General features: G+C 46.6%; 1 protein-coding gene across 1 annotated transcript in view; it reads right to left on the reverse strand.

Moving 5' to 3' along the window:
- GNPTAB (N-acetylglucosamine-1-phosphate transferase subunits alpha and beta) overlaps window positions 1–21,259 on the reverse strand; it is a 715,805-nt gene extending 694,546 nt beyond the window's left edge. The window contains exon 1 of the mRNA XM_086919157.1: window positions 20,996–21,259. Within this exon, the coding sequence (XP_086775283.1) occupies window positions 20,996–21,124 (129 nt within the window). The 5' untranslated portion in view covers window positions 21,125–21,259. The remainder of the gene's footprint in view (window positions 1–20,995) is intronic.
- Between the last annotated feature and the right edge of the window lie 345 nt (window positions 21,260–21,604).

The raw sequence follows: 21,604 nt of genomic DNA on the forward strand, positions 1-21,604 counted from the left end.
CTTACCCCGCTCTCCCCTTCTGTCCACCCGTACCACTACTCATTTGAAGGACCAGCCGGGAGTGCCCATCACTTAAGACTTCAATTGAAACTTGTTCTCTAGCGATGAACCCTTGGGTTATCTCTCCTTGGACAACGAATATTAGAATATTCCACAGACAGTAACTACCACACAAAGATCAGGAAGTCATGGTGTAAGACTGATCTCTTCTCTGTATACACTGGTACTTGAACTCTAAACATTTGTTTTGAAGGTGATCATACCCCTGCCCATAGCCACTTCTCGCCACACAGAATTGAAGTGTTGGACTGCATATTGATCAGAGTGAACAAGTTTAAAACAATATATTAAGTTAAATGTTTTCTGTTCAGGGCAGTGGCTATTTGCCTCAACACAAATCTCAACCTGCTCCACTCATTTTATAAAAATCAAAAACTAAAAAGAATGACATTTCTCAAATAAATGCCTTATTGACTTAGTAGTTGGAATCGGGTCCGCTATGTCTTTGTCTGTTTTTGTGGCCACCGGATTTCACAAACATATTTGAACTTGCTCCTTTTTTGGAACAGGAACTTAAATGTATATAGTGACCAGTTTAACAAAAAAGTATCAAATCTAGAACCAAAGCATTACTCATTGAATAGAAACAAATTAATACTTTTTAGAATTCACAAACATAGGCAATAGTAGGCTTGGTAAGTTATGTCTGCTCAGGTTTCCAGGCTTACTACTGCCCATCAAACACCTAAAAGGTAATGGGAGAAATGCAAATATTCTAACCACTGGCAATCCATTGGGTAACATTGCAAACCATTGCGTTTTGCCCACTGTGCAACTCTAGACAGAGTGCTTGAATTAGGGTTGGGAAGACAGATTAAAAGTAGACAGGGTGGCAGAGAACTTTACTGTCCTTACTCGGCAGCCAAACTTAAGAGATGTTCGCGAGCCCCACAGACATCTCTATACACTGGCAAGAACTGCTTTCATGGCAGTTTATGTCAATATAGGAAAAGTTTGACGTGAGGTTCCATCAAACATGATGGCTGGCCATCAAATGTTTTCAATTTTTTTCAAAACAAACTCTCAAAGCAAGGGTTTATTTCTGAAAGAAAAAAAACTAATGGCCTGGTGGGAGGAGGTAACTTTCTTTTTATACAATCTGTCACTGTCAGGATATACATGCGCTAACACACTAAAAAGCAAAGCCATACAACCACCTTTTCTAAATAGGGTGGATGGTTGTAAGGCTGATGCCACCTAATTTTGCAGTATTAATACCAACATTTGTTGTTTTGGCTGACCCTTCATACAAAATTGTGGATAAGTCCCCTTCTGATGCCTAATTATTGGTAAAATGCCCTTTTGCCAACAATTGAGATACTAATTCATATCACAACCTCGCTGATCCACAGACTGATGATCTCATTGCATAGTAGGAGAGTTTACTTGCCACCACCTTTTCTGTGAGCAATAGACATTCATTGTTCTGTTACCAATGTTTACCATTCAATTCTGAAATTCTAATGTGGACGGGCTCACATGTGTGTTCCATATAGGACCACCACACACAGTAATGACTGGAACCAAGAAGAATGGACTCGTAGTAATTATTAGTAAATTCAAGAGTTATTTTCAAGTGAATTAGAGATAGAATGGATATTATCGTGATAGATACCTAGGTATTTCTGATAAAGAGCAAAGAATTCCACAAATGATAAGAATTTTCAAAGCAAAGATTGCGAAACCTCCTTTGGTATCTACAATTACTTTAGGTTTTGACAGAGCTCCTTTTTACAACAGCAGTTTGCGTCCAAACATGAAAGGCATGGAGCAGAACCTAAAAGGTTTTTCTGAAAATGATAAAGGAAATGCTTCTCAACTTTTAGTCCAAGTGCTTTCTAGCACCGGTACTAAATATTTGCTTTTCCTTTATTACATCATTTGTGCCATACACAGAGTATTGTGAGGCTACTTTGGACTGTGCCTTTATCTTGACCAGGCCACAGGCAGCTCCCTAATCAGCCAAGCTAGGAATGGCACTGCGTCATGTGTGACAACACCTTCAGTCAGTCCCAACGTTTTAGGCAACAACATGACATAAGTTGAAAATTTCACTTTTAAAGTTGTAATATATTGGATCAAAAATCCCAGAGGGCGCTGACAGAAAATGTCACACATGAGAATTTGACCAAATGCACTATACTTATCTATGATTGAATTACATGACATAGGGTCCCTTAGCAGCTACGAGTCAACCCTTGTCCTAAGTGCTTTAACTAGGATGCAAACAATGAAGAAGGGTGGTTTCTAATAAGGGTGTGGCCAAGGAGGCATAAAAAGAAATCTTTTCCAAGAGGCCTGGTCTCTGTAATTATGCGTGTGGCTTAAAATAGGTGAAGTAAAATTGTGTTCTTAACAGAGTGTGCTACCTGACAAGTAATTGGGTGCCTCTCTACGAATTTTAAGTTATTGCATCCAAACACAGAAGCAAACACAATCATAAAACAAGACAGACCTATTGAATTTGCCAATGCTTGTTAGCTATGTGGGCTAAAAGGATAACAAAAGAATTTTGTTGTGAATAATTGGACTTCAAAAGGTTTCAATTCTAAAAATATCACACTGTGTATTAGACATTACTAAGTTCTGTGGAACGGGTTATCTCCTAACTACATTATTCTGCAGTCTCTCATCTATTAGGCTAGGGTGACCAGACGTCACAGATTTCCCCGGACGGTCGTGGTTTTTGGAGAACTGTCCCGGTGTCCGACATTGTTCTCCAAATTGAAGAAATGTCCCTGTTTTAGGGGAGTGCCTGGGTTATTTAAAGAAATGTCGCGGTTTTTAAGGGAGGGTAGGGTGAACCTGCACGTTAATTCAAAATTTGCAAACATTTGTGACAAGAATTTTCAATTCTATTAAGGACTAGGAGGCGAGGATTATGCTTTCTCATTTCTTTAATGAAATGCTCAGCAGCCAATAAAAAAAACAAAAACTACATTTCCCATGAACACTAGGGAATGATCATAGAGACTATAGTATAAAAGGTCCAAACATTAGTCCTTCTTCCTCTTTCTTTGTGGAAACAGTTCCAGATCAAAAAACAATCCCAAGTAGATCAACAAAAACAGTTCCAAACACGCCGCAGAAATCCAAAGGATCTTGAAGCAGAGGACCGAAGAACACTGGGTCTGTGAACAAGGAGACAAAGGAAACTCCGGAAGAGGATGGCCCACATCACTTCGGGTCTGAACCTGAAAAGATACATAGCAGTAACATCCAAATAATGCAAGAAAGTCAAAAGCAATCCAGGGGGGGAAAGAATAAGGATAAATAGACCTGTATCAGTAGGTAAACAGTATTCAGTACATAACAATGCAAATGAATTACAAAAGGGTGGGATAATCCTCGCCTCCTAGTCCTTAATAGAATTGAAAATTCTTGTCACGAATGTTTGCAAATTTTGAATTCTATGTCAGGACAGGAGGCTCCGATTATGCTTTTTTAAAGCTGATCCACCACCACAGAAGCAACACTATCAATAGGCTTATAATAAAACGTCTTGAAAACAGAATCAGAAGACCAATCTGCGGCCTTCATAATGTCAAAAAGTGTGACACCCATGGAAAAAGCCTTAGAGGCCATTGCCCCCCTCGCAGAATGTGCACCAACACAGACACATCAATGCCCGCCTCGGACATTAGCCAACGCACCCAGCGCGCCAGAGTAGCTGGGGCGACAGGGCGAAATGGTTTCTGTAAGGCAATCAACAATTGACTTTGCATGTCTGTACGCAAAGAAGCAGTACTCACCTCATAATCCTTAAGACACTGGACAACACAAAGATTGGGATGAGTGGGAAAAGAGGGATACGTAATGGAAGTAGCATTAGACTTAGTCCTTCTAGAAAGACGAAACGTAACACCCTCAGGAGTGAAACTGCGACCCGCAAGATCCAATGCGCGGACATCTGATACACACTTGCAAGATACCAGGCACAACAACATTGTCAATTTAGCAGACAACTGTTTACAGGATAATAAGAGATTAGAAGGCCAAGCCTCCAAAAACCGCAGAACAATTGAAACATCCCATAAAGAGACATACCTAGGAGTAGGAGGTTTCGCAAGACGAATCCCTTTTAGCAATTTGGAAATGAAGGGGTGCTCACCAGCAGGCTTGCCATCAATCTGGATGTGGCCAGCTGAAATAGCGGAACGAAAACTATTGACCGTCCGATAGGCCAGACCAGAGGTGGCCAGAGACGCCAAAAAGTTAATGATTAAACGGATATCCGCTGAAATGGGATCAACTTCCCGTTGAGCACACCAATCACACCACCGCTTCCAAGCACCCTTATATAGTTTGTGAGTATTGGGAGACCAGGCCTCACTAATGAATCTGGAAGCGTCGTTAGAAATGCCCGGGATCCGCCACGCCAGCAACTGAAGAGAGCCGGACAGAATGAGGGGATGTGGATCTCCGAGAGGATCCAGTAACAGATTCCACTTCAGGGGAAGAAGGAGCGGCGGTTCGCAACACATCTCCAGGATAACCGGAAACCACGCCTGAGCCCTCCAGAGAGAAGCAATCAGAATCAGCTCCGCTCGAAACCGCTTGGTGTAAGCCAACAGACCTACTACACGTGCCAACGACCTCAATGGCACAGTCTGTCTGGAAATAACAGATGTCAATTCCCTCTTGATGTAACGCATCTACTGGCAGGGCAAGAGAAGCTGGCAAGCAACAGAGTCTATCTGAAAGCCCAGAAAATCTATAGATTGAGTTGGGACCAAAACTGATTTCGGAATGTTGACCAGAAACCCTAGAGACTGCAAGAGTTCGATGGACCACTCCAGATGCTGCAGAAGCCTGAGAGGACAATCAGCCATAAGGAGAATATCGTCCAGATAAATAATCAATCTGACCCCCCGTGACCGTAGATGTTCTACAACTGGTCTCAATAGTTTCGTGAAGCACCATGGTGCCGACGAAAGGCCGAACGGGAGGACCTGATACTCGTACCAACGCCCCTGCCACTGAAATTGGAGAAACCGACGATGAGGCTTGTAGATCGGGATCGACAGATACGCGTCCTTCAGGTCCAGACGGACCATCCAGTCTCCTTCCCGAAGGAGATCCCGCAAGAGATGGATGCCTTCCATCGTGAAGTGTCTGTATACAACCCCGCCGTTAAAGTCTTTGAGGTTGAGAACCAGGCGAGACCCGCCTCCTTTCTTCTCGACCAGAAAGACTGAGCTGACAAAGCCCTTCGGATGACGGACGGTGGGAATAATTGCCCCTTTCTGTAGTCGAACTTCGATTTCCTCTGAAAGACAAGCCTGTGCGTGAAGGGAAAAAAGCAAAGGAGGGGGAGGATGGGTCTGATGCAGAGGGTGATAGAACTCTATTTGAATCCCTGAACGGTTTCTAGCACCCATGCATCGCTGGAGATCATACGCCAGATTTTTAGGAAAAATTGCACTCTACCCCCCAACATCACATTGCAAGCATGAATCAGGCTCACCTGCAGCGCCAGAATCTTGGTAATGGCCTTGCTGTCCACCTGACCGGCCTTTGCCATACTGTCCCTTTCCTTTGCAGGACGGGTAGAAATTTGCTCAAGTGGAGTATCCGGTGTCATAACTTCCACCACGCTGCTGTGAGGTTCCTCTCTGGGACTGCTGCTGCGACCCACGGCCGAAAGAGCGTCCCCTTTGTCGTCCGGCCTTGGCAAAAACCGGACGCATGGCCCGGCGTAATGATGCCTGTGCTTTGTCGATTGCACTAAAGGTGGAGACAAACTTAGTAAGTTCTTTTAAAAATGGTTGACCAAACCGGCCTTGCGCCTCTGGACCCGACTCTGAAGTTGCCAATTCCGCTAATTTCGGATCCAACTTGAGCAAGATGGACCTGCGCCTTTCCGCAGAAACGGCGCAATTAACGTTGCCCAACTGGCAGATAGCCCTCTGTACCCACTCAATGAGTTCGTCAGGGTCCACAAGAGCCGAAGCTTCTTTAGCCTGAAAGCCAAGATCTAGAATCTTGGTAAGAGGTCCAAGCATATCCAGCAACTTATCCTGACACGACCTCCAGGAGCGGTCTAGGCCCTTCTTTGGGTCCTTTGAATATTTCTTTAGGTAGGTGACCATAATCGGTTCCACCTCTGGAGTGTCGGCCAGGTGATCTGCAAGATCAGGTCTTGGGCATTTCGAACGGAGCCTGGCCCGAACAGAAGCGTCAAATGGCTGACGAATGTGCGCTTGGATATAAGCTGCCACAGCCGGAGAGGGCAACCAAGAAGACGAATTCGGGTGGACAATGTCCGCTGGCTCAAAATTCAGCAGGGACGGACGCTCAGGGGCGTCAACAAAATGCTCCTTGTGGAGACGCTTCTTGGGCGGGGGTGAATCCTGACCAGAAGAGGTGTGAGCATTATCTGACTCTTCCGTAAAGTGAGACGCAGAAGATTTTGAAGCCTCAGTCGCCAAAGTCTTTGCCAGCTTCTGGAAGTCAGATTTATGAGGATTAATGGGCGACTTGGTGGATTTCTGTGAGGCAGGCAACCAGCCCTGCTGCTTCGCATACTGGTTCAAATGGCGCTTCAATGGGTTTATAGCACGAACAAGCGCCTTATTGACCGATAGCTGTACACTCTTATCCAGCTCCTCTACCAAATTATACTCAAGAGAATCATTATCCTCATCCCCATAGTAGCAGTCATCATCTGCGTCCTAATATTCCGCCATGGCACTGTAGTGCAGTAATTCAAAGCCCACAAGATGACTGGCACAGATATATAGTATCAAAGATACAATTAAGGGGGAGTGACCACCCCAGAGCAGGCTAAACAGAGTTTGAACGAACCAAACTCAGGAAAAACAAGTCAAGCGTGGAGGGAGATAAGCCTGCCGACCAAAAAATCACTCTAGGCAGAGCCTATGCAAAGAGATAACAACCGAAGCACTTTCCTGTACTCCGGCGTCGAGCGGGGTCGAAAGTTCAGCAGACTGTGGGCGTGAGTGCTCAAAGAACCCTCCTTCTCTCAACCGGCGTGAGGTAAACAAAGCCTAAACCGGAGAAACGCAGTGCGCATGCCCGACACCGCCGCCCGCGAACTCCGGCTCGAGAGTGCTCGCGCTCCCCTCGCGAACCGGCAACCCCTTCTCTCACTCCACAAAGGCAACCGGGCACCAGTGGCCAGGCGCAGGGAGGCGAACACACGCTCCCAAGGGACACGCAGCAGACGGACAAGGAATAAACAACCTGCAACAATATCGGAGCCGAAGCGCTCTAAACAAGCACAAACACTGCGCGCTAGCAAAGCAAAGCGGCGAAAGGCAAGGCAAGTTCAATTAAAGAACAACAATGCACAATTCAGTAAAGAGCATAAGAATAAAGATAAATGGACTTAACTGGCTGTGGAGCAGCAAAGAAAGAGGAAGAAGGACTAATGTTTGGACCTTTTATACTATAGTCTCTATGATCATTCCCTAGTGTTCATGGGAAATGTAGTTTTGGTTGTTTTTTATTGGCTGCTGAGCATTTCATTAAAGAAATGAGAAAGCATAATCGGAGCCTCCTGTCCTGACATAGAATCACAGTGTTATGCAGGCTCAAATGTCGACCGGCACTCTTAGAAACGGGAACAAGTTCACTTCTTTAAACTCTGCTGCTGTGCTGCTTGCCTCATTTAAGCAACACAGCAGGATTTAATTAGGTGTGAATCAGGACTGCAGGGGCTATTTGGCAAGGCCAGGCCCACTACACCCGGACCCTGGAGCTCTTCTCAGAAGAGGTAATGTGAATTTGTTTTTTTTAAGAGAACAGAAATATAATATATATATATATATATATATATTTAATAAACCTTGAGACCTAATAGGACATTTAGTCCAATTTCCATGTCTCTGCCCATCCAGGTTTTTCATTCTGAATATCTGGTCACCCTATATTAGACACGTACACCCTTTTTCTCCCCACTTCTAATCTGAAATCCTCGATCTGCATATTTCACAGTTACCATCGTATCATATGAAGCTGCATATTTCACAGTTACCACTGTATCATATAAAGGTATCGCTTTGATTGCTTCACAGAGGCACTAAGGATTTGCTGAGCATGTAGACTGATCACCTCTATGATCCAGTGACAATCTCTGTGTGAAACTCACAGCTTCAGAAGTCTCAACTGTGCACTGTCATAAACACCCAACAACACACTCAGACGCCAGGAGGCGACTAGGTTCAAAGTATGTCCTATGCAAGTCATACTTTTAATGATATAAAATCTGGTGAAAGCAAAATGAAGGAAAACGTGATATGTAAAGCGGTATGGCATCGATGACATGCAATACCTAAAGGGTTTTTACAGTAAATCATAATAAATAAAGCATGGGATTGATGAAATGCAATAGCAAAAGGGTTTTTAGTCATTGTTGAGAAATCTATCAGTTTTTCCCAGTAACCTTAAGGGCAGGAATACAGAGTCTGATAGGATTTTGTTTCAGTCGTTTTTAGGTTTCGCCTGCACAGTGCTTGTGCATGCAAAATATCGTGCATTAAAAAAAAATCTTAAAAGGGGCTTTGAACCTGCCGGTTACGTACCATTCGTTTGAATCAATGTTTCTCTAATTTTCATGCTTACGATTGCTCAGCATGTTGTTCGCCTTCACTTTGCATATCTTCCTGCGGTGCTTTGCCTATCCATTTTGAGGAGCATGGCCCAAGTACAGCTTCCGGTCACTAGCCAGTGGGCAGTGTCCTTCCACTGGCTACCCACCTTAGAAGGTATTTTTAGGGCTCGCCTGCTGATGCGCTTCTGCGCATAGCTGGCCAAGCTCTATTGTGGCTTATCCAGAGGTTAACCACCACTGACGATACCACTGGCGATTCCATGCAGTGCACGTGCTTTTTAGGTCATTGCGCAAGCGCAAGCCCTAAAAAGCGCGTGCACAATGCCACCAGCCGCCTGCCTGCCTGGCATTACCACATCAAAGGCAGCCGTCCCAGCGCATTTCTCACCCCCTAATTATTCACGGCCGGATGTACTTTCAGTTACACGGCCGCAGGCCGTGTCTCCTTTTAAAACTTGTTTAACTTGTTTCTTTGAGGTATAAAGAAATTAGAGACAGGTGTTTTATTAAGGGATTGTAGACTTCCATGCATGATAAACGGAATATACGGCTTGAGAGGATTTTAGGTCTGATTTATAACACACCCTTGTTTTGCACTGACAGTCTTTGTCGTTCAAAGTCCGTCCTGATAAATTTCGGTAAATGCACCACTTGTCTCACATTTCAAAGAGGGGAGATTTAAGCACAAAAGGAAGCAACTCTTCTAGCGAACTCGTGCAGGACCAGTTCCCAGCAGTCATCAAAAAAACAATATAAGTGACACAGATACTGTGTTTCTACGTTGCACTTAATCTTCCCCAGGAAAGTACCCACAAAAAACTAACTTTGATACCTTTGTTCCTCATCGACGTCAGTTTTCCATGACGGTAGGTGCTGTCAATTAGGTCATTCCGTACCATCCGTCTGCGGCAAAACTGTAGTCCTAATTTTATGTCGGTTATGGCCTGATTTTTGCTTTTAAAAAATCTGACCACCATATATCTTAAGTGATCAGAAACCAACATATATCATTCAAAATGGAATGGAGAACTGGAAAGGGATGCTTCCCCACAGGTCTCCGACACATCTCCAATCCGTCGCCCAATTTATCTTCCCAGGCGACAATGTATCAATCTGACATCATCCCACAAATGGATATTGGCAGATATCATCCTGTCTTCCTCTACATTTTTCAGTTTTATTGCTGAGTTAATTCAACAGCATTTTCAGACCGAGACATTTGAGAATGACATATTAGCTTTTGCTGGAAACTCATCAACGGCATATTGTAATTTATGTCTGTGTTCACTGTGCCAACAGTACCGTCTAGCGTTGATAGGTGGAAGTACAGGTGTAAAGACAAACGTGTTAAACTTTTTTTTCTTTTTAACAAAGAGGTCTCCTCCAGTTCCTGAAAATAAATATTGTGCCTCAGAACCTAAATGGTTCGAAGAAAAATGTGCATTTCAGAAACTTTTCGTGCCCAACATCACAATTTTTCTGGCCCAAGATGATGTAAAGTGTCTATATTCTCCGCCGGTAAATAATTTCCCCTATTGACGAAATTTTGTGACTCCCTACCAAAAGACAAGTGTTGGAAACTCGCCGACAAGCACACAACGAGGTACGGTCACGTTTACAGGTGAATGTCCACATGCATGAAGAAATTGAATGAACGCCACAAAACAGATTTATTTGTACCGTACTGCACAATTGGAACGAAACTAGTCGATCCATGGTCAGCAGTTTAACCACTCTGAAGCTGAGTGAGTAAGCACTCTGATTCTAATATTGCTAAACAACTTTCTTGAAGTTGATTTGAAATACATCTCCAGATAATGTACTATCCGTTGTTTTATTACAACATGAGTCTTCTGACACCAGGGCCTCCTCGTAATAAGACAATTGAATCCAGCTCCACCGTGGCACCCACCATGCAGCTCCACCGATGCACCCACCACACAGCTCCACCGATGCACCCACCACACAGCTCCACCGAGGCACCCACCACACAGCTCCACCGAGGCACCCACCACACAGCTCCACAGATGCACCCACCACACAGCTCAACAGATGCACCCACCACACAGCTCCACCGATGCACCCACCACACAGCTCCACCGATGCACCCACCGCCCAGCTCCACCGATGCACCCACCGCCCAGCTCCACCGATGCACCCACCGCCCAGCTCCACCAATGCACCCACCGCCCAGCTCCACCAATGCACCCACCGCCCAGCTCCACCGATGCACCCACCACCCAGCTCCAACGACATAGCTCCACCGATGCACCCACCACACAGCTCCACTGATGCACCCACCACACAGCTCCACCGATGCACCCTCCACACAGCTCCACCGATGCACCCACCACACAGCTCCACCGATGCACCCACCACACAGCTCCACCGATGCTCCAACTAAGCTCCACCAATGCACCCACCACACAGCTCCACCAATGCACCCACTAAGCTCCATCGATGCACACACCACACAGCTTCACTGATGCACCCATCTCAGAGCTCCACCGAGGCACCCACCACACAGCTCCACCAATCTACCCACCACACAGCTCCACCGATGCACCCACCGCACAGCTCCACCAATGCACCCACCACACAGCTCCACCAATGCACCCACCACACAGCTCCACCTACACAGCTCCACCGATGCACCCCCCACACAGCTCCACCGATGCACCCACCACACAGCTCCACCGAACGACCCACCACACAGCTCCACCGAACGACCCACCACACAGCTCCACCGAACGACCCACCACACAGCTCCACCGAACGACCCACCACACAGCTCCACCGAACGAACCACCACACAGCTCCACCGAACGACCCACCACACAGCTCCACCGAACGACCCACCACACAGCTCCACCGAACGACCCACCACACAGCTCCACCGAACGACCCACCACACAGCTCCACCGAACGACCCACCACACAGCTCCACCGAACGATCCACCACACAGCTCCACCGATGCACCCACCACACAGCTCCACCGATGCACCCACCACACAGCTCCACCGATGCACCCACCACACAGCTCCACCGACACAGCTACACCGATGCACCCACCACCCAGCTCCACCGATGCACCCACCACCCACCTCCACCGACACAGCTCCACCGATGCACCCACCACACAGCTCCACCGAGGCACCCACCATACAGCTCCACCGAACGACCCACCACACAGCTCCACCGAACGACCCACCACACAGCTCCACCGAACGACCCACCACACAGCTTCACCGATGCACCCACTACACAGCTCCACCGATGCACCCACCACACAGCTCCACCGACACAGCTCCACCGATGCACCCACCACGCAGCTCCACCGATGCACCCACCACACAGCTCCACCGAGGCACCCACCACACAGCTCCACCGAGGCACCCACCACACAGCTCCACCGAGGCACCCACCACACAGCTCCACCGAGGCACCCACCACACAGCTCCACCAATGCACTCACCACACAGCTCCACCAATGCACCCAGCTCCACCGATGCACCCACCACACAGCTCCGCTGAGGCACCCACCACACAGCTCCGCTGAGGCACCCACCACACAGCTCCACCAATGCACCCACCACACAGCTCCACCAATGCACCCACCACACAGCTCCACAAATGCACCCACCACACAGCTCCACAGATGCACCCACCACACAGCTCCACAGATGCACCCACCACACAGCTCCACAGATGCACCCACCACACAGCTCCACAGATGCACCCACCACACAGCTCCACAGATGCACCCACCACACAGCTCCACAGATGCACACACCACAGCATCACTCAGCGCAACTACAGCATCACTCAGCGCAACCACAGCATCACTCAGCGCAACCACAGCATCACTCAGCGCAACCACAGCATCACTCAGCGCAACCACAACATCACTCAGCGCAACCACAACATCACTGGTTCAAATATGTTCTTTCAATGTTTCAAGCTGTTTTCAAGCTTTCTTGCTTTATTACAAATCAAAAAAAGATGTTAATATTTCACTTCTGTTCTTGGATTTTCGTCACAATAAAAAACACTGAACATAATCTTCACAAAAGTTATTTACAAAAGTTTAAGCTATTGCCATTACAAATTAAATAGATTATTTAAGTATTAATTATTTTAAAAAATTAAAAGCCATTGTTATCTGTAATATCAATACATCTAAGTCACGTAAATACAAAACATGTTGCATTACAAATGCTATAGGTGTTTGCAAAAGTTAGAACTATTGGCATTGTAAATGACAAAGCTATTAATATGGCTATTTTAAAAAATAACAAATAAATAAAAAAAATTCATTTATAAGACCAATAGCTCAAACTTTCCTAATGCAAGCCCTATTGCATTTCCAATGCTTGTTTTATTTATCTAGCATTCCATACAAGTGCATCTGTAGGCAGTCTCCTTTCCTCACAGGCGCTCTTCCCACTTTGTTGCTAGCACCCTTCCTCCCTTACACATTGACCTCATAATGCTAATCCCGCAATTGTGTCTGCTCCAGACAGGCCCAGGGGACAATCCTCCAGCGCAGCATTAACTGCCAACTTCACACATCACTACTTGATCACATTTAATAAACTGCTTGACAGAATCTGTAAGTTATTCGCTTTTATTTATACTTTACATTTTTACAATCTGAGTTCTTTTTCAAGCTGTGTATTTTCTTTTTCTTCAAACACAACTAATAACCTTCAGTCTTGTGTAATTAAGTGTCTTTTTTTTTAATCAAACCTGAAATGGAGACAAAGATCGGCATTCATTTGCCCACTTCAAATCAAACAGTTAATTGGATAAACTGCCTCGTGCAATCAGTAGGTAGCGGAGGCACGGGAGGATATGTTTGAAAATACAGAGTGCATGCTCACGTTTATTAATAAAGGCATCTCCACATAGCAGAATTACGCTCTGATGCAAACATCTTAGTTTTGCTACAAACACAATACATATTCTGTAAGGAGGGACCTAGGGGGAGCTGAGCACGAGTCAGTCTTCCCCTGGGTTGTTCGCGCGAGGAAGTGGCCACAGGTGAAGGGATATTAGGGTAATGAAGCGCGCTCAGGGAAAGGACTAATAGGGGTTAGGAAGGCGGGAAAGGCCCTGTGCTCCAGGGAGGCGGGTGGCAGAGGTTAATTTTGTCCCACCCACCCCTCTTTTTTTCTGTTTTAGGCCCCCTTTTTAGATAGTTTTTAGGTTTTGCCTAGCGGAAGCTGCGCTCTGCGCAGCTTTTCCGCGCAGGCGAAATCCTGTTGAGAACTGTAGGGTGCTTTGGGTCGGCCCTCGTCGTTGATTGGCTGGCTCCGTAAACGGAGCCTTGCCATTGGACGAGGGGCCTGTCCGTCAATGCCGGACCAGACTCGGGGGCGTTCCCGACATTCTTTGGCTTTTGCCAACGTCACGGGACGCCGGGAACGCCCCCGTGTCTGGTCCGGCATTGCCGGCACTTCTGCGTCTCTCCTCCCCCGATTCCACACGTACACAGGGTTACCTTTCGTGTTGGATCTTCAAATGCAGCATTCTAAATAAACCCAAGATACCAATGTAATTGTAATCGCGTAGTTATTACCCATTTGCAGTGCAAACGTACTGAAATTTCGCGAGTGCTCATCGAATTCTATTTGCATAGGATGTAAAGTCCATGAACACCAAGAAGTGACATTGTGTGTCGCTCGTGAACCCACTTCACATTTTATAAAATAGTTTTATATAATCTCAGTCTGGGTCATATTACCATTTAAAAATGGCGATAGTTTTTTTAGTTTACCATCCCATGTCAATGTGGCGTCTGCGCTCGTTTGTGGCCATGTTGAAACAGGGTTATTTTCGTTACTATTTAGGAGAAGAGAAAGATTGTGGAGAAAATCGGAAGCCGTTTTCAATGTCTACGTGGCGCATGCGCTCTCAAGAGACGTCGGAATGGGGAGGTTACAATTTTTATTTATGTGGGTCCCAAGATGGCGGCAGAGGCAAGTAGTACTTAAAAAAGAGGTGCTGGCGTTCGTCTCTAACTTTACTAACTGTTTACAGTCTGGAGGCTGCAAACGGAGATGGCTGAGCCGCGCCGGGTGCCCTTCGTCAGTCTTCCTGCCACCCAGGTGGTTATTTTGGACGATGAGGTGAAGGCAGAGGCCGGACAAGTGCTAGAAAAGCAGCGTGAGCCCTCCGTGACGTGTGCTGCGCCCTCGTCGGGACACGAGGTGGACGAAAGACGTCAGGGCCCGCTGCAGCAGCTCGAGGCACCCCAGCGCCAGGTCGACATAGGCTTGACAACACTATCAGCAAAGGAGGCACCGCAAGAGGCGTCGCAGCAGCAGCGTGGACTAGAAGCACGTCAATGCCAAGTGCAGCATGAGCCCTGTGTGACGTTAACCCCGCAGCGAGAGACAGAATCACGTCACAGCGAACAACCACGGCCTAACCTTGACTCCGAGACACGTCACAATGATCAACGACAGCCACAGCCCGAGTCTGACACACGTCACAGTGAACCTCAAAGGCTACCACAGCGCGAGTCAGAGACGCGTCACAATGAGCAGCACTTGACACAGGTACGCGAACAGGAGGTACGTCCATTGATACATCTGTCCCTCTCTCCTCCCACCCAGCCATCCCTAGCTCCATCCACCCACTCATCTGTGTCTGTCCCTCTGTCCACCCTTCTCTCATCCACCCCTTCAATCTAAACTCTTTCCATTTGTCCCTTGTCCGTCGATCCATCCTTCTCTCCATCCACCTACCCCCCTCACCTCTTATCATCCTCTCCGTCCATGCTTCCCTCCATCCACCTACCCTTTTACCTCTTATCCTCCTCTACATCCATGCTTCCCTGCATCCACCTACCCCTCTACATCTCATCCTCCTCTCTGTTCATTCTTCCCTCCATCCACCTACCCTTCTACCTCTCATCCTCCTCTTCGTCCATGCTTCCCTCCATTCACCTACCCCTCTACCTCTCATCCTCCTCTCCGTCCATGCTTACCTCCATCCACCTACCCCTCTCATCCACCTCTCCGTCCATGCTTCCCTCCATCCACCTACCCCTCTCATCCTCCTGTCCATGTTTCCCTCAATCCAATCTACCTACCTCTCTACCTCTTATCCTTCTCCCGTCCATGCTTCCCTCCATCCTCCTACCCCTCGACCACATCCACCTCTCCGTCCATGCTTCCCTCTATCCACCTACCCCTCTACATCTAGTGTATACATGTTGTATGTGGTCGTTTTTAGGGTGTGCAGGCAAAAATGGGGGTAAAATTGGGGTCTGCAGTGCTACACGGTGAGCTCTACTAGATATCAAGTGTGTGTGTTACTGTTTTAAACACATTTTTGGTCTGGCAATAATTGTCAGTATGGAACTAATTAAGTTCTATCAAGCCCTGTGTGTGTTGAGGAGGGCCCCTCAGTGTTACACATGCTTTTACGGAGGTTTAGGGACCTTGTTGCTTCACTGCTGATTGGGCTCTGAGACGGCCATCCTGCCTAGTTGCCTGTTGTGAATGGGTATAAACAATAAACGTTGTGACCCTGTTGCTTGCTTGTGACCCTGTTGCTTGCTTGTGACCCTGTTGCTTGCTTGTGACCCTGTTTTCGTGCCTCTGTTGCCTGCTTGGGACCCTGTTTTCGTGCCGCTGTTGCCTGCTTGGGACCCTGTTTTCGTGCCGCTGTTGCCTGCTTGGGACCCTGTTTTCGTGCCTCTGTTGCCTGCTTGTGGCCCTCTTTACGTGCCCCTGTTGCTTGCTTGGGACCCTGTTGCTTGCTTGTGACCCTGTTGCTTGCTTGTGACCCTGTTTTCGTGCCTCTGTTGCCTGCTTGGGACCCTCTTTTCGTGCCACTGTTGCCTGCTTGGGACCCTGTTTTCGTGCCTCTGTTGCCTGCTTGGGACCCTGTTTTCGTGCCTCTGTTGCCTGCTTGGGACCCTGTTTTCGTGCCTCTGTTGCCTGCTTGTGACCCTGTTGCTTGCTTGGGACCCTGTTGCTTGCTTGTGACCCTGTTGCTTGCTTGTGACCCTGTTTTCGTGCCTCTGTTGCCTGCGGGGGGGCTCGCAGCGAGCCCACAGTGTGTGGGGTGGGGCTCGCAGTGTGTGGGGGGCTCTGTGTGGGTGTGTGTGTGGGGGCGCTCTGTGTGGGTGTGTGTGGGGGGCTTTGTGTGGGTGTGTGTGGGGGGGCTCTGTGTGGGTGTGTGTGTGTGGGGGGGGGTTTGTGTGTGTTGGGGGGGCTCTCTGTGGGTGTTGGTGTGTGTCATTTGCAAGAGATAAAGCTAGTGGCATTGTAAATGACAATGCCATTTATTTATGTAACAAAAAAAACATAAATAAAAATAATGTCAAGAGCAATGCCAATCGCTCTAACTTTAACAAAGGCAAAACCATTGCATTGTAAATGCTTGTTATCTACTTTGGTTACTGCCAAAGTGGTCTTCCCTAGTTGCCACACTAAGACAGGTTTAACTTTACAGTTTAGTTGGTAGGCGGGGGGGGGGGGGACAGCCTGGAGCAGGTTTGTCCACCCTCAAAGGGCAAGAAAAGGAAATGGGGGGGTGGTAGCAACACGAGTCAGTCTATTCTGGATTTGGTTGGGGTTAGCTTGGTGGGGGTTCATCTTTCATAGGGATGCTAAGATAAGTTTGGGGATTTGGTTTCTTAAAATGCTTCAAGATGTTTTGGAAGAGATTTTATTTGCACCTGTCTTAATAAAGTGGCCTTTCTTGCTAATCAGGAAGTTGTGGACAGTGAGTTATTGCGCGATCAGCTTCTGGCATAATCGCCGCTGCAGACCTGGGTGTGTGTCTATCTGTTTTAGGGAATCTGTCACGTCAATAATGCATACGCCTCAAGCCAATTTTAGTGATACCAGAGTAACTGTCAGCATGTAAAATATTTAATTGATATCTAACTTTGTAACCGAAGTACAGCTGAAAACATGTCTCCATGCTCGGCAGACTTGAATAAAACTTACATGCCTTTGTAAATCTTTCACTGTATATTAAACTAAATTGGCAACTTTGGTAATCCCCTGTTCCATGGCCCTTTGTTTTACTGTTTATCTTCTGCCTACTGTATATGCTGGGTATGAATAGGAAAAGCTTCTATAACCTTACAGCTCACAATGAACAGCTGAACTGGGATGCATAGATATGTAAAAAGAAAAAATGACAAACCGAACAGATTTCGCATAGGCAAACCCTATTGGTTTTGCCAATGCTTTATTTTTATTACCACCAGGTCTGAGACCTGCCCACTTAAAGCCCTGTCTGCCCCATTACTCTATTCGCTATACCAGGGGTCTCCAACCTTTTCAGGTAGTGAGAGCTAATTCTGCTCATGGAAAGTCCTGCCGAGCTACTAGCATATTTAATCACTGTAAAATGCTGATGATATGTATTACCATTACACTATGTCCACCCTAAGAACGATTTATCAGTAGTCACCACCCACACATTCCAGATGAAGTTATCAGCAGAATGCTAGGAAAATGTTTTTCAATATTAAATGCTTGCAATCAAGTAAAATTCAAACCACCACATGCTGTGTGCCACAAAGGGTACTACCACAGCAGTAAGTCTCCCCAACTCAAATTGAATGATCATTCAGCTAACAACTTTAAATGTGTTTTAGAATTGTAATATTTTGTCTTCATTAGCATCTTAGTTTTTAAAAATACACATTTTTCTATCAAAACCACTTTCCAATTTGAGCAATCAAACTCAATGTTTCAAAAGAAAAACCTTTTCAGAAAAAGCATCATTTTTTTCTTTAAAAATCAAATCAGTTTTCATTGTTAGAAAATACACTGTCCCTAAACATCAGCTTTTCGTTCTCAGTGAGTACCACCATGTACAAAATAACTCTGATGAACAAATTCTGCTGCAAATACCCAGGAATTGGAATCATAGGCCATGCTTTCTCACCACAACACTATTAACCCCTTCTGTGCGGCGCCGATTCCCCCCCGGTGCTGAGTTCTAATAGAACCGGGCGTGGTCATGACGGAACGGTTCCGTCATAAGCACAGCTCAACCGATGATCATGACGGAACCGTTCCGTCATGAGCATGGAAGGGGTTAATGCATCTGTTATGCTAATAATGCTCACCATTAAACCGGGGCTACCACTCTGCCACAGCTGGATGCCTAACATATATCAGTTATGGACATTATTATGGGAGAAGCGGTTGCCACTCTGTCAGGAATGGCTAAAAGCAAGCCAGTCATGCTCTTAATATGTCAGTGATGGCAGCAAGTATGTAATTACTAGACTTTATTTGCCCAAAATAGTCAAGGATGTAATATTATGGCAATGGCACAATTATACCATGAACTGGCACAATTGCGTCAGAGATAATACTCTTATGATGTGGACCAGCATACATATTTGGCAGCCCTTGACACTAGGAGTAGCTTTAAGGAACCAACACTATTTATTAGGGACGGACACAATGTCACACACCCACATAAAAATGAATGTGATGCTTCAAATTTTCTCTGCCCTGGATGCATACTCTCTTCCCTCAGCTCTTTGGTTGATCATGATCCCAACCAACACATTTTCACTCTATTTCTTGCAGTCACACACTTTGGTGGGTCAGCCCTGGTTACTGCTGCCACTATTCTTTGATGCCACACACGGTGTGAATGATAGAGCAGGGCATATAAAATGGCCAATCTGCTTCTTAGGCAGATTTAAAGTGGATAAAGATGGTTCATGTGACAGAACCATAGGCCAACACCGTAGCCTCCACATGCTTCAACACCCTCTGCATACCTCGCAAGACCTTTAAATGGATCCCCCTCGAATCCAGGAAGACCGTCAGCCATGCACTCACTACCGGAATGCCCTCTAAGCTGAATTCAACAAATCTCTGCTCCACAAACTCCAGAGCATCCAGAACTCTGCAGCCAGACTCGTCCTCAGCATCCCACGACAAGACCACATCACCCAGAACCAACAAGACCTCCACTGGCTCCCCTTCAAAAAAGAGTGACCTTCAAGCTGTTCACAGACACCTACAAAGCCCTCCACAACACCGGACCCCAATACCTCAACAAAAGAATCTCCTTCTACGCCTCCAAGAGAAACCTCCGCTCTGCTGACCAGGCCTTGGCCGAAATCACCGGCATCCACAGTGCCAGAATTGGAGGCAGATCCTTCTCCTATATTGCAACCAAGACCTGGAATAAACTCCCACTCAGCATCAGACGAAGCCCCACACTTTAAGTATTCAGCAAGAGCCTCAAGACCTGGCTTTTCAAATGACTGGGGCTGCCCAAATGCCCCACCCCCCACCGGTTTGAGACCCTAATGGGTGAGTAGTGCACTCTATAAATCCCTGATTGATTGATTGATTGATAGGCCAACAGAGTGTGTGTTTAATTGTTATCAGGAGGACCTGCCATTGGTTTGTGGCCGTCTGTAACTCTTACGGGTATTGAAACGAGCAGTGCTGCCTTCTTTAATATACACAGAATCCCTGAGATCAGATTGGTTTGGCTTCACCTCTGAGAGCTACTTTGAGGGTGCTGTTGAGTTACCAGTAGCTCCCGAGCTACTGGTTGGAGATGCCTGCGCTATACCATCACCCCACTGTCTTCTACCCCGTTCTGTACACTGACTTTACAGGACCTACGACCTATGTCGAGTTTCCTCTATAATCCCCTCCCTTCTAGTTCATACATGATTTTATTCTCTGATCCAGGACACCCTTGTCCTCTGCCCTACCCAAAAAATTCTTAGCTCGCATACTCCACGTTCTAACCCTGTTGTTTTTTGCAAATAGGTATATACATTTATTACATGTATTTAGTTAGCTTTCCTCGGAGCGTGCTTCTCTAGGTGTTCCACATTCATACGTGTAACTGGAATCTTGAGTCGTCGCTTAGAGAAATAGATAAGACTGGTCGTTGTCTGCTCCGCTATGTATATCAGTATCACAATAAATCTTGATGACCTTTCTTTCATCTTGAGGATTTATACTTTACACCTGCCCTGTGACGTTCTATATCTGAAGATCAGCACCCAATGTCCTGTCGTAGGCACGCTTTCCATCCGACTTATAACCGCGGTTCCCTATCCCCTGTTGTAATTACGATCCATGCGTTCGATAATTTGGGTAGCTAGATCGGAGTCCGATCATCGGACATGAATGCTGGACGTCCTGTCTCCTGCCCTCAGCTTAACAATACACTGCAGTCTGGGAGTTGTAGTGACTGTTTCAGTTAAAGCAACTGTATCACATAGCAAACCATGTAAACGTAACGCCCCGAGTTGTAAATAAGGTCTCCAGTAAAGATAACCTGTCCCGAGTCCAGTACTCTCTGTCACATGCCCCGTCAGCTGAATCTGCACTCACCTCTCCAAACTGCAGGGCCGACACGATCATGAGCACAAGCCCCGCGAAGCCAAGGTAGAGCCCATGCCTGTGGGATAGACATGTGTAGGTCTGTCTCTGCAGCAGCTTCAGCAGCGCGCTCAGCACCATGGCCGGACATCACCGAAGCCGGTATTCACATCCGTGAAACAGAACCGTGGGGTGGGACGGAACGCGCCATCTTGGTGTAGCGTAACACGACAAATCACCCTGTAGGTTACTGCTGAGGTTCTCCTCACCCAACATGGCAGCCGCTCAGATTTCGCTGTTATACAGTTCGGTCTAGTGTTAAATGGACTCTAGGACAGTCACCAGTCACATGCCTCATAGTGCTGTCATCGCAGCCCAACGGCCGTTTTGCGGTTTATAATGATAAGCACTGGTGTATCTTTGAGCCTACCCGCTGCTCTCTAATCGGTAATGTTATCAGCGGATTTGAAAATAGTTATGGTTCCTCTACACTCTCGAACCGAAATCTATTTAAAAGAGAAGAGTCTAAGTATCCACTGCAATTGTCCAATATTATAGCATCTTCATATTTGTTTTTATAGCGAAAACATATCAATTCTATGGTGACTTTTTATGTTATAT

Source organism: Lissotriton vulgaris, chromosome 1_1 (genome assembly GCF_964263255.1).
Source record: "Lissotriton vulgaris chromosome 1_1, aLisVul1.2, whole genome shotgun sequence".
In the NCBI taxonomy this organism is placed as follows: domain Eukaryota; kingdom Metazoa; phylum Chordata; class Amphibia; order Caudata; family Salamandridae; genus Lissotriton; species Lissotriton vulgaris.